The sequence below is a fragment of the Manacus candei genome, unplaced genomic scaffold (genome assembly GCF_025592945.1).
Source record: "Manacus candei isolate 608988 ecotype Guabito, Panama unplaced genomic scaffold, ASM2559294v1 h1tg000014l, whole genome shotgun sequence".
In the NCBI taxonomy this organism is placed as follows: domain Eukaryota; kingdom Metazoa; phylum Chordata; class Aves; order Passeriformes; family Pipridae; genus Manacus; species Manacus candei.
The window spans coordinates 30,427,008-30,441,650 of record NW_026138062.1 but is presented as its reverse complement, the minus strand read 5'-3'; the positions used below and the strand labels follow the sequence as shown (position 1 = coordinate 30,441,650).

At 39.7% G+C, this 14,643-nt stretch overlaps 1 protein-coding gene across 3 annotated transcripts in view; it reads right to left on the bottom strand.

Annotated features, from left to right (window-relative positions):
- DCLK1 (doublecortin like kinase 1) overlaps positions 1–14,643 on the bottom strand; it is a 283,428-nt gene that overhangs the window by 241,966 nt on the left and 26,819 nt on the right. Inside the window, exons 6-7 of one of the 3 annotated variants that reach the window (XM_051778879.1) lie at positions 13,735–14,022; positions 245–633 (exon numbers count right to left, since the gene is read on the bottom strand). In XM_051778879.1, the coding sequence (XP_051634839.1) occupies positions 245–633; positions 13,735–13,835 (490 nt within the window). In that variant the 5' untranslated portion in view covers positions 13,836–14,022. Of the gene's footprint in view, positions 1–244; positions 634–2,757; positions 2,777–3,719; positions 4,062–13,734; positions 14,023–14,643 lie in introns of those variants that run through there. The other 2 variants (XM_051778880.1, XM_051778881.1) reach the window with 2 other exon arrangements.

The window sequence follows — 14,643 nt, the reverse complement described above, 5'->3', positions numbered from 1 at the left end:
TCTAGGACTACCAACACTAGGTTAAGACACAGGAAAAGGTCAGACACATTCAACAAGAGGGAAATAAATGGCAAGGCAATAATATTTCAAGGCATAATTTAAGATATTCACAATTCTACTCAGACCATTGAAGATCCTTCCTTTATCAATAAGAACAATACCATTACCTATTTTTGAAAGACTTAACAGATTAAACAAACACTGACTCAAACTTAACTTTACACCTCCAAATCTTACTGCTGACCTTCTACTAGCTGGTCCAAGGAGGTAATCTTCTTGGAGCCATCAATTGTGTAGATTGTTCTCACTCCCTGGGGCAGATTCACATTGTCGGACAGAGTTCGGGTCAGATCAGCCAGGAGAGCTTCAAAGGATCTAAACCGGTCAGGGGAGATGGCATAAACAATCCCTTTGAAATACCGGTCTCCATTACGATAGAAACGAACTTTCTTGGCTTTTTTCTCGGAACTCAGGGTCTGTAGAGTACGGGTTCGGTAAAAGCTGCAGTGGGCACTGTGAGTAGGGCTGGGTAAACCATTTACCCGGGACCCTCTGCCATATCTCTGCGCTTTATCACGCTCATCAAAATGCTCCAGCTCCATATCTCTCCCAAGGGACATCTTGAAGTTCAACCTAAGGGACGCACAAAAGAAGAGAAAAAGAAACTTAAGACATTTTAAGGGAGCTCACTTTGAGACAATATTACATTACAGAGGACTGTACATTACAGAGGACTACTTTCTAGGTTGAGAAGAATGTTTGAATAAAACCATGCTATATTCACATGGTCCTTTCACACATGCCATAAAACTATTATAAGTTAGACTTTTGTACACCATAGAAACATGACTCATCAAACCAAACTGCTAGTGATATGAAAACATTAGAAGTGTTTGTTCAAATTCAGTAACTCTGAAAATGAGGTGACAAACTTGAGCTACTGGAAAAAAGGAACAAACGCATCAACTTTCTACTTTTTCTCATGTTATATTCAGGTGCTATTTGAGTCTAGTCTACCTTCTAGACAGCTTGCCCCCACTGAACTCTTTGTTCCAACTTCTATATCAAGAAGTGTTGTTTCAGAAGGGCAGCCAATCGCCAATAAATAAGCAATTAAGAACTTTTCAGATAAATAGATCACGCAGGTTGGCAATGAGAATCAGGACTATCACTTAGTGGGTCAATCCCACTGTTAAGTCCCTGCATATTTCAACCATTGGTTTCCTTACAGCCTAAGCTTTGTAATAAATTACTTCAGTTGTCCTTGTGCAAATGCTTTACACACTCTAAACCAACAGAAGGGCTCAACTGGCATGAAATTAAAGAAAAATATATGGGGGTAGAGAGGAAACTAGTATTTTTCAATGAACAAGCTACTTTAGTGCTCTGTAAGACTTGCAAGATGTATTATTGACATTCTAAGTCTAATATTCAAATTGATTAAGGCTGATATCTTTTTTTTGCCATTACCAAAGGAGGGATAAAATCAGTGTCATTGAGCAGATTAGCAATTGGTGCCTCCCATGCTTGACAATGAGAAAAACCCATCAGCCCTGACCAAAACAATCCCAGTTGTTCAATACAGTTCACATAAATAGACATTCACATGTTCTGAGAAGAAACCAGAGGAAAATACTTCTGTTCCTTTTTACAGCCAACACAAGACTAAATTCTACAAAGAGCACGTTAATCTTCACAAATAGAAGTAAAAAAATAAAATAAAAAAAAATTATCAAAAAATCATTAGGTTCAAAACACATTTATTTTAAGAGCCACCTAGATTTGCAGTTGTCTGCAGAACAGCAAAGCACAGTAAGTTTATTTATAGCACAGATACACAGACCTAATTTAGAAGTGGCCTCTCTGATTGATTTCCAATAAAAAGACAAAAAATGGCAAGCACTAGCTTTGTTTCAACCACTCATAATGATGTGACCATTAAGAAAAAAATTGTATTCAGACCAGTTGTAAAACAGTGGGAGGAAATACAGAAAAACTTACAGTTGCTCTTTGGCTTACAGAAGTTTGTATGAAACTAATGATTATACAACTGGACTCTGATGCTGCAAACCTGTAGCGGATTTGCTCAGCAACTTCTCAGAGCAGCTCATGTGCTTGACTAGCACAAGCACCTAAAGGTAACCACTGCAAATGCAGGGCCTTGGTGGAAATTATTTACCCTGCTTTGGTTACAGCTCACAACTTATTTTATTGCACTGGCACAGGATCATATGCTTATGTGTATATGCAGGATTTATACCTGGAAATACTGTAAAGGCACGTAATAAATACATGGTGCAGTATATGTTTGTGTTTTCTTATATATATAAGAAAAAAGACTAATCTATGTTTTTTCCATACACCCCACTTAATTGAAATGAACAAGAATGTTTGCTGTAGCATTTTGTTGATGTTTCTTTATAGGCTAAATACATAATATACCTTAGTGGCCACAGCTTAGGATCAAGATTGTACTGCCTCTGTTTCCATGTTCAAAAAATGATGTCACTTGTTTTAATTCATTTTCAATTACAATGAGAACCTGTTATTCAGATTTAAACAATCCCATAATGCACAATTCAGAAATTGTATCTCAAAAGCAATGATGCCTGTGCCAAGAAAAATGGATTTTTCCTTGGTCTGCTGCTGCCTTTGCTCAAACCATCTCAAACACACACACACACAAAACAAAACCAAAAAAAAGAAGTTTAGGTGAAGATACACTTATATACTTTCTTAAGAGGCTTTCAGCTTTACCTATTTTGAATGAGAGAAGGAAGAAGTGTGAGTCACTGCCCTTTCTTCTGCACGCTTATGCTTTAATCAATAGCGCCTGTAATTCCCAATTTCGCCCTTTAAAACAGAAATAGAGCTCCCCTTTAACACCACACTCCTGCTATTTACAGAAAAGCGTGTTCAAACCACAAGGTCAGAGCAGACAAAGAAATCCTAAACAATTTGATCTGATCAGATGTTTCCGTTTGTCTGTGTATAGATATATAGTCGTATACAGGCAGATACGGAAAAACGAACGGACACACCCCTGGAAAACCACCATGCCCAACACTTCACACCCTAACATCTGTTAAAGAATTATTTATAATACAGGTGTGGGTGAGCATTTCCATGAAACAACCACACATGCCGATAAAAAAAAAATACATCACGCAAGGATGTGACTGGGACCCAGTGCAGATCATACAGATACTAAGCAGCAGGACGACTACTAGTCACTGGGGGGAGGGGGGAGCCGGGAAACATGGATAAATGCGGCAGCATTTCACGAATGAAAAAGGGGCTTATAATGCCGGGGTATGGGAAACGTGTTTGAAATCCCCCCAGCCCGCTCGAGGTGGCACCAAGCACTCCAGCCCCGCCGCGGGCTGTGCGCGGCGTGACCCGCACGGTGACCGAGCCGGGGGCGCACGGGGGAGCACCGCGCCCGCTCCCCGGGCTGCCGGGGCCATCCAGGGGCCATCCGGCCGGGATGCCGCAGGGAGGGGAGGCGGCGGCGGGTACCCGCGCCCCCGCACACGCACCGGCACACGCGGGGCCGCCCGGGGCCAGTGCCGCGGCGTCGGCCGAGGCCGCCGCCCCACACAATGGGCACAGGTGCACGCACCGCACTGCCCCGCACCGCCGGCCACCGCGCCCCGGCGGCCCCGCACGCCGCAGCCCCCGCGCAGGAAAGAGAGGGCAGGGACGGCCCCGGTCCTTACCTGTTCTCCGCAGCCTGGCGGGCACCTCCTCGCTCAGACCTGCCGGCGGGGCGCGGAGGGAAGGCGGCGGCTCGGAATGGGAAGCGGCGAAGGAGCGGAGGCTCCCCCCTCCCCCCGGCGACCACCCGGCTGCAGGCGCAGTAGTTGCCGCAGAAAGCGGCTCCACTGCCTTTGTTACGCCTCCCCTGGCTGTAGCGCGCTGCTGGGGAGCCCGGGCTGCAGCTGCTTCGCCTTTCTTCTGCTGCTGCCGGTTGCAGTGATTTGCATTAGCCCGGCCCTCATTGAAATGCGGCTCTTCACACCAGCCTCTCCCAGGCGCTCTCCAGAGGGCGGCGCCGCCGCCGCTCTCTCCCCCTCTCTGTCTCCCTCCGGTTGCGGCCCCGATCTTCCATCGGCGCTGGAGCCGCTCTGGGCAGCGCGCCCTGCCCGCGGAGCGCGGGTGCCAGGGTAGCCCTCCCGGGACCAGCAGGCTCTCCTGGGGCGGAATTTCTGGTCGCACCGCGGGTAGCCGCCCGCCCGGCGCCTCCCTCCGCCCCGGGGAGACCCGGCCAGCGAGACGTGCCCGATCGGAAGATGCCGGTGCCCGAGGTAGGGCCGTGCCTGGCGGGGCCAGCTGGCCCGGCGTCCAAAAAACGCCTTGAGAAGTGATTTTACCAAATGTGTGAGTTGGCATTTCCATGAAGCTTGCCTTCAGTCCCCAAAGCCCCATGACAGGGTTTGGGTGCTGAAGGTGGGACTGATGTGGAATTTAGGTATGAAAACCAGTGAAGCCATGCTTATTCACACCACTTGCTTAGTTACAGCTGACCTCGGAGGTGACTAACATCCACAGTTGCTACAGTTTTTATGCTTAAATTTCCCAGAAGCTGTATTTGCCCGAGGGCGTCTCAGGCTTCATCTGACTGAGTCACTCCTCTTATGGCCTTAGCCCCTCCGGTCTTGGAGCATGTTTGCTAAGGCAACCTCCACACAAAAATTCAGCCATAGGTGATGCTTTCTACTCACAGGCTTGGTTGTTCTTCACTTTAATGTAAAAATCTCAGTGGTTAAAACATTCTCGAGGTGAAGGATCTGGTTCGTTGTTTGTGCAACAAAGACTTCAACTCTCTTTTTGTCAGGTAAACAGCCCATGCATAGTCCAGGGGGACATGGAAGGGAAGAAAACACAGTCTGTCCCTTCTGTTGAAGCTGCTACACTTTGAAAGAATTAAAAATGCATTAGATCAGAGAGAGGGAATTCGTCTATAACCTCATGGTTTATGGCATTCATTTGGGAAGGACAAAAGATGGATTTGTGTGTCTGTATTACGGACAATTTATATGTTTTATATCCATAAATCCAGAGACAATCAGTGGAGCAGGGACTTAAGCCCAGGGTGCCCTGCTCCTATCTATTCCTCTAATCAGAATAGAGGCTCCTGCTTAATCTGTCTGAAGGCAAATGAAGCCTTCAGTCTACAAAAAGTGTAAGACGCTCAAAAGAAGAAAGGGAAGGAGCACACCCTGTCTTTCCTTTTTCCCCTTGAGTAGTCCACATATAGGCTCTTAGGAGACAGGAGATTCCCTAAAGGAGAAAAACTAATTGTTCTCTGTCTTCATCATCCTGGGGAAGTTCTTTAATCACTAAAGTATAGAGCAGAGACAGGAGTCTTCTGGCTACACTTTTTTTATTAGGTTAGTTGTTTTTTTTTTTGAAAGGGAAATGAGCACCTAAAACCTTCAGAAAAACCTCTGCTCAAGGAAATAACAGCATTAAAATACCTGAACATCAAAAAGATTCAGAATTCAATGTACCACTCTGTCCTCAGCACGCTCTTACCACCTAGCTTAGTATTTGTAGATCTTGTTCTAAGGAACTTAATTCTTGGTTTATGGTCAGTGGGTGCAGAGTCACTTTATTATAAAGGCTGTGTTTTTCAGATGCAAGATCCTAGAAGAGGAGCACCCCCACACTGAGTATTTCAACAGCTACATTGCTTTTTAGTCTATTGTTTTTGAAAACCTCTTGGTCTCTGTTTAACCGTAACAGATACAGTGATATTAGTAATGTCGGTACAGCCGATGGGAGAATGGAAACTAATTTAAAAATAATTCTGATAGTCTTGTAACAAAATTCTAGTCTTCTTTTGTAGGTCGACAGTCAAGTAAAATATTCATGACCATCTTAAATTATAAGAAAAAACAGGAGATCACAAAGATTAGAGTTTGAAAATACTATCATGGTTCTGACAAAGGATTGCTCTTTAACATTTTTCACTGCTATTTTGTCCAGTTCATCTTAAATGTCTCGAGTAATGGGGCTTCTTCTTCCCAAAGGAGACATCTCTTCGAAGTTGAATTCTTCCAGTTATAAGGAATTTTTTTCTGATGATCAGGTTAATGGAAGTTTCTTATGTTTCAACTCATTACTTTAGCTATAGTGCCCCGTGTTCACGTACATAATTTATTTCTCCCATTGGTGTTTACATCTCTCTAACATGTATTATTTACGTCTAGCCTAAGTGTGCAAAATATTTCACAGATGTTCAAGGAAGATCTTCACTCCAATTATATTTAAAAGCAAAGAAAAGAATACAATATTAATCAATACAAAAGTATAAACCCGGTAGGAAAGTATCTTTTAAAATGTGTTGTTTTGTTCATTTACAGTTTTGTGTCTAACATGAAGACACAACACTATAGTGTACAGTCTGATTGCTTCCGTCAAGCATGCTTACAGTGCTTTTCTTTTTAAAGCACTTTAAAATATGTTTTTTCTTTAGCTTTTTCCATTTGTTTGTTCTCAAATTAAAACAATGCCATTCTAAATAGAAATAAAACTTAAATAAAATTTAATAGAGTTTAATATAGTCACCCTGTTAACAAAACATACTGTTTTGCTAGTACAAAATTATCTTTCCTTGTTGGACAGACTTTGAAGTATTGCATTTCCTGAGCCCTTGTAATGCATCTTTATTAACCACAAAACAGTCACTTCTTAATCTCACTTTGGATAAAATAAGTAACTTGGACTTCTCATCTCTGTTATTCTTAATCAAGACTTTCAGATCTAACAGTATTCCAGCAGTGCTCTTCTGAACATTTGTAATTTTTAAGCACTTTTGTCAAACTAGAATTGGATACAGTTATGTCACCACTCAACACTCCTGTATCTGAAGGATATACCAAATGCCTTGGAACATTGTTCTGGGAGCTTCTCTTTAGATGGCTAACCACTGTGACCCTTAAATCCTTTTCAGAGTCACTGCTTTCCAGGACACTGTCTCCAGTCTTCTAAACGTGACCTACATTCTTTGTTCCTACTGAATGACCTTGCATTCAGCTGTCTCAAAAAGCATGTTCAAATGATCCCGGCTTACTAAAGGATGTCAATTTCCCTGCAGAAAAACTGGTTTTTATTTGCATTATTTAGTGCTTTATGCATTTGATGTCATCTGTAAATTTTACAGTTAATGCTGTTAAATATTTCTTCGGATCACTCATAAATTTATGTAGTAGCAGAGGACAGCATTTTCTAAAATGTGGGGCTCAATCCCCCAAGGCAGCGGTATCAAGGGTGTGTTTATAGCTCATTTCACTTCATGTCGGGGAGGCACTCAGCTCTCAGGATGCCAAATCGGGCCAAGGGAACTGGTGCTAGTGCCGTCGCATATGCCCAGTTCAGCAAACAGTCTGTGCCAGCTCCCAGCAGGGATCTGAGCAACTGGAGCAGCACCAGCCAGCTGAGCACTGCAGAGGTGTGGGGTGGGGTGGTGGAGTCCTGGCACCAGCCACACGTTGGGAAGAACTCGCTTATGAAAAAGAACAGAACTATATGAATTCCTCCAGATTACCCAGGGGATGATGATTAGCTGTTTATGGTTACTTTTGCAGATCTTCTATTTAGCTGGTTTTTAATTAATTATTATGTGTTACGCTGATTTTGTATAATGCTAATCACTCTAATTAGATTGATATACTGCTGTGTGTCTGTGGCTTTACAGAAGGATATGTCAATGTAGTCATCTTTATCAATCATATTCAACAATTTCACCCAGCCCAATTTGACATGCTCACTGTCACTAATTACACAATCATTTTCTGTATTGATGGCATCACATATCAGGCCTTCAGTTGTTTTACCCGTTAGTGATTCCAGCATAGATAGAATTATATAACCAAGATCATATTTTTATGTTGTTCAAATGTAACCCTAGCTTTATCCATATTTTTAATACTTCTTTAGCATCCTTCTGTTTTCTGAATAGCAACATTAAATGTTCAGGCAGACCAGTAATAATTTCTTTTTAAAGTACTCATGTATGAAAAATTATTTGCATATTATTTTAGGCAAAAGCATATTACATTCCTGACTAGGATGGAACCACATTATGCATACATGATGACCACATTATGTTCTGAATCATTACTGACAATTTCAACTCTTCTAATAACAATCCTATCATTTTTTCTAGGATTAATTTTTAGTCACAGTATATTTTTTTAATTCCTCTTTCTCCTTTGTATTTCTGGCTGTAAAATTTCTCACTGATAATTTGTCATATATCTGTTGTTGATATTTCACTTGTCCAAACTTACTTGTCCAAAAAATGGGCAAAAGAAAAGCTTTTGCTATATTTCTCTTCAGTGGTAAAACCATTCAATGTTAAAGACTTTTTTTGCTCATTTATTGGTTTGTAACTGACTTCTTCAAGAAATTCATCTTTTTAGACTACAAATCGAGAGTTAATTCTCTTTGCATACAGCAGATCTAATTACTTGCTGGTCATTGGATAAAACATTCTTAAAGTTATTTCTACATGTTTGCCCACTAGAAAGAGGTCCCATTATAAAGTGAACACATTTAGTATTGGAAAATTATCTCATTTCACTTTCTGATATTCCATCAATATTTTCACTACGTCAACAAAAGACCTTCAACATGGTTTATCAAACTTATGTCTCTTATTTTTCTTTCAGATATTGTTGAGATGTTTCAAATATTACTATTACTGTTTCAGGTATTATTAAGGACGTGTTTAAAGAGCTGTTTTTCTGATTTGATTTTCTTGCCTATATTGGTTAACAAATTGAACCTGTAATTTGGGATTATCAATTATAAATGAAACATGCATGTGGCAGGTCAAATCCTACCTGTGAAACCACTCCATGCATCTCCAAAATATTCTCCATTGCCATGTAGTATAGAAAGATATATATCTGAATAAACTGCTCCTATAATCTTTCTCTTTTCCAGGTTGCCAAGAAGCTGAATTAGAATAATTTTGAAGAGCAGAATCTTAATTTTTGCTCATCTTTGGTTCAAACTAATTAAAGTGAATTGATATTCTTTGCTGACTGGTAACCTTTAGCAGCAGCATTTTAAATAATTTAGAATATGTATGTCAACAATAACCTTAACTCAATCTTAGTTGTATTCACATGCTCTAAGCTGAAGATTTCAGAAATGTCTTTTTCATTTGGAGAGAAAGCTGGAATGTTTTATGAATATAAATACACAAACTGTTTTTTTGAATGACCTAAGAAGAGCATATGTAGTAGTTTTGTTTACCAGTGTTCAAAAAGTAAGTTGGGGGGCTAGGGTTGGAACAAAATTTTTACAAATATTACTTTTAAAAAGGACCTGCTTCCCAAAAGGATTTAGAGGGTGACATATTTCACCAACTATTGGCACTTTTTAAGTAAATCCCCAAATAATTTTTTTTTTGCAATGTGGGTTTGGTCAGTCAGAAGAGGGTTGGAACATCACAGTAGCTGAGGCAGGATTTTAGGAGGAGAAGAAGGGATACACCATAGCGAGGAGCCCCAAAGAGAAGATACAAGGACTCCCTGAAACAACATCTCAGCCTTGGCCATACTGATCATCATAACTGGTCTACTCTGGCCTCCAATCGGGAGGCCTGGAGACACACCATCTATAACGCTGCTGATGCCTTTGAGAACGCACGCAGGATCACTCTCGATGAGGAAAGACAATGCAGAAAGAATCGTGTCCTGCAGAATATACCACCTAAGGAGTCTTTCTGCTGTGCCTTTTGCAACTGCACTTGTCTATCTCGCATTGGCCTCTTTAGCCACCAGTGGACTCGAAGCACATGTGGGTAGAGTCCTTCCCAAATCTTTGTTCGCGAAGCCTGGCCATGAATTGTGACTCTTGTAGTAACATGGCTCAAGGTAAAATCACATCAAAGTATAATATTCCATAGTCATCATAGATTGTGTCAGGGATGCACAGATAACCAAATTAGTATACACAAAGGAAAAAGAATGAAAGTTAGAGACTCTTTGAGATAAACTAAACAGAAAGACAACTAAACATAACTGAAAGTCTTCTCACCTTCCCCTGAAGAAAGAATTTAAATGCCTAAAAGTGAACTCAGACTTTAGAAACCTAAATACAAAACTGAAATCGGCCAAACACAATACCCTTTGGGACAGTTCCAGGTGCCTCCAGTTCTACTGCACCAAACTAGAATTACCCAAAAGTTCATTAAAAACTTCAGCCAGTTTCAATGACAATAATCTGGAATGATTCAAAATGAAATATCTTCAGGAGTGGCTGTTTTAGAATTACTTGTTAGAAAACGTAAGGCAAAAGCTCTGGGCTGGGGTAGGTTGATGTTTGCTCTAATTTTAAAATTCTCTTGATTGTCAGCTTAGTCAGAAATAAGGTCATTGTTATCTATATGGTAACTATGTTTAGGTGGGGAAATTAATGAGGTTTAGAAGAAAATAGGGTAGCTGTCTGATAATTCTTCTTCTGCTTGTCCCTGTGATTATATTTGGAAGGTTTAGGTGCAGTCAATGTGAAATATATTCACATATAGCCTTACACAAGAATTTTGATAAAAAGAGGCTATTGCAATTAATAGCCATAAAGAACTCAAAGACAATTTTTAAGATTACATTCAAATCATTGTGGATAGGAAGGAAAGTAGTATTAAGAAAGCTAATCCACATGGTCTTAGTTAGTAACAAAGTAAAACCTAGTTTGCCGTGAAAGTGGAATTCAGAGTCCACTGTTTTGAATAACTAATTAATTTTGCTTTAGTATATGAAAGTTTAGTGTAAAATATCCCTTGAAAATTTAGGAAGGGCTGTTTTACACAAACAAAATTACAGCTCTTTAAAGAACCTTAAATCATGCATGGTTTAAGTTTGTGAAGCTTCAGTAATGGAATTTATTGTGGAAAAAGCAGTATTTCTTTAGGCTTAATGATTAATTTATGATAGTGACAATAGCAGTAGATCATGACAATAAAATTTATCTTTTTTTTCTTCCTTTTTGGGTGACGTAGGCCTAGGGGAACTGCCTCCAAACAATTATTCTTGTTTTGTTTCCTCAGTTTAATTTTATCAGTTATTACATTTAGAATTATCTAAACAACAGAAAACCTACTTCTCAGTTTAAAAAATTGGCTGTTTTTTGATGCTCTGGAATGCCACTGTGGAAGGAATAAGACATTAAATAGATATGTGGAACTTCTATGGAGCCAGAAGCTCTCACAGAAGCTAGTTTCAACCATTTTTCAATCTTGTTAATTACACAGTTATCACAGTTATCTTTTCTGTTCTTTCATTGGTCAGGTTCCTTTTCAAGTATCTCTAATTCCTTAATTATATGTCCATTGTAAGAGATCTCTCACAGTGATGTCAACATTGCCACGGTAAACTGAGGTTTCCCTGTAAAGCCAGGTGACAAGCTTAAGCACTAATTTCTCACTCGGTAACACTGCTGTCTAGTGTGATGGTAATATCTCACTTTTCTAAGCAGTAAGTTACTTTGGGAGTTGAAGAGTAACCCATGTCAAGGTTGCAGGGAAAGCTTCAGCTAAGCATATTTTTGGTCACTGACTTAATTTATCCTCTGTGGAATCTCACAGTTCTCCTATCCCTCAGTCAGTCTTGGAGCTGAAGTACTCTGTCATCCATAACTTACTGAAAAGGTTGGATGAGTTGGAGTACCTTTGGATATCCAGTAGACCTGTGAAGTGTCACACAATTAAACAGATCCTACCTCTCCTCTTTATCTCTTTCTGTACCTCATGCATTCATGCAGCATAATACTTTGCTTTCCTAGTCTATCATGTTCCTCAGATGACATCCTAGCTCTGCAGTTACTTCCTTCCCTCCCTTCCTCCCCCTACTCAATCACATGTTATAAGGTGCCAGACACATCCCACACCATAAACCAATCTGTAGTGCTCTCCCATCCACAGAAGAAGATAATTAAGGAATGTATGAAGTATGGTGTGCTTTGCAGAAGAAATAAAGCTCTTAGAAAGATCTTTTTTAACAAAGAAAACAATCTAAAGATATGTTTATATTCCTTTAAGACATACAATTTTGTGATGGTCATCTACAAAGTCTCGTTTTCATCAAAATATACCAGAAGTGTTGACTATGTCTCAGTTTTGTCCTTGAAAACTCAATTTGTCTCTGTCTTACAGGGTCCTTTTTTTACCCTGCTATCATTCTTCCAGCCTGTGTTCTCAAGCTATGGCTCTTCTGGCCTTGTCTTCTCAACTAGAGTTTTCAGGACCTATGGCTGTGGCCATTGACCCTTAACAGCTTATATGTTTGTTAGAATACTTACATTGAGAAAATTCTTTTCTGCCTGTTTCCTCAGGCACGGCGCTGCCAGATCACTCCGAATATAGCAAATATCCCTTTAACCAAACAATACACCTAATCTCTCTCAGAATAGCTCTAAATTTAACATGGTCATAAAAAAAAAATGCTGCTAGGGATTCATCTCATAGACCTGCTGCTATTCTCTTGCCTACAAAATAAAAGACTAGTACACCATCTTAATTGTGCCAAATAATTATGAGTTACAATCAGAGACTCTTAAGATACATTTACTCCAGAAGCTGAAGGGAGCATATGAAAAGGGGAGGGAATTAAAATGAACTTGATAATAAAGCTGAGATTTTTCCTTACTATGCATGTTACCATGTCAACCTGAGTTATGCAGCATCACATTCAAGATCTATTCAAGACCCCTTCAAAAGCTTAGCAACTAACCAGGATATTATAGATGGATTTTCAGCTGATTTTGACATCTTTTGCATGATAAATGCTTCTTAAACACATTCTTTTTCTGGTTTAATATCAAAAACAACTGAGCAAATGTTTAATTATATCCATGCAGATGGTTTGTTATGTAAGAGATAATTACTTGTCCCACTTTGAAAGTACTAAACCATGCAGAAAACATGAGGCTCAGTCATTTTAAGATGTCAAGTAACTTAAGTATTATTTCTTACACATAGCAGAGGAAAAACATGAAACCTCAATATCCTCTATGTGTATGAGTTTTGATTGTTTAATGAGGATTCTTTTAAGTTATTATGTGAATATTTCCTCTGTTCCCTCTTAGCATCAGCATAGCTTTCCACTGCTGTTTGGCCTTTTGTTGAAAACTGAAGCAATGTAAAATTTGACAGCTAATCTTTCAGAAAATGCACTTTTCTTTTTTCTAAAGTACTTAAGTATATATAATGTCTTTATGATTCAAAATATTTTACAAATGTTTTGAGGAGTATTAGTTCTAGTTTTAGCATCTTAGATTTGAGCATTGTCTAAGCTAGTACACAGCAGAAGTTGGTAGATAGAAGCTGTTAAAAAATTATAACTTTTTTACACATTTCCCATGTTAGTTGAGCTATTTAAGTGTTTTGAGGAACAAAAGATGCAAAAAAATATGCCTCAAAACTAAAATAAAAATATCAGCCTGAAATAGTTTAAATTTGCATTCTTAGTAAAGAACCTGGACTTCTTTTTTTGTAGTAAAACACTGTATTAAACCTGCAAAAGGGAATAAACCCAGAAGTGATAAATGCATTGCACAACACCATGATAATCACTTAGCTAGATGAAAGTCACCAATAATGGTGGTTAAGCAAAGTTTATCATCAGTTGTAGAAAGTTCCCTCACTTTTAAGACAGATTGCTAAAAAAACTGTTCCCAGAGCAGCAGAACAAATGGAGTTTAATCAGTTGAACATCTTACCTGCATTGATTCTTTGATGTCCAATGGTGAGTGAGCTTCTTGATCTTTTCCTCAGCACAGACACAAATACCCTTTCCCTCTAGCCAGCTGCCTCTCTTCATAACATTTTAAGGAATTCAAGGTACTTGAGCTCTCTCCTCTTGTCCAATTTGATTACAGTTTCCAGTGGCTGCATGTGAGGAGGAGGCAGCTGAATGGATTTGCTCACCAATGGTAGCAGGCTGGCAGTGATCCTCCAGAGAGTGTGTGTAGTCTCTGTTGGGAGAATGGACGGCCCACACCTTTACACTGCCAAAAACATGTTGAAAGTTCAGGTAGGTACTCAGTTTGACAGTATTTCTCCATACTTTTGAGGAGCTCATTTTTAATTGAGCATTACTGAATTTTCTGAGTTTTGTATCTTTAGCTGAACCAGTGCAGAAAACTTCTGTCTCAGCAAATGTCTGACAGACAGATCCATTTATGTAATCCCTGCATATTCCTTGGCCAGCTCAGCATGTTCCCCAAACGCCCATAATCTCAGCAAGAAAATTGTCTTCTTATGCTACTTCATATTCTGTAATGAAAGTAGGACTACAGAATAATCGACACTCCCCTTTGGTTTACTTCTGTAACATCTGCAGGCTGATAGCATGCAGGACCATAACCATACTGCCTAGTTACTAGTTGCTCAAAGATGTAACTCCTAGACTATGCTTTCCAGGGATCCTGTATTTTATCTAATCCCTGGTGATTAGAGAAATGGATAGAGAAATAGTCCAGCAGACAGTGGGTATCTGAACCCAGGAAAAACCCATGACTTGCGTTGTTTTCTGCTTTCTCCCCTTTCTCTGGCAAATGGAAATAGAGAGCAAGAGGGAGAAGGAAGCAAAGGGAAAAGGTGGATTAGAAAGAAAGAAAAAGAATTAT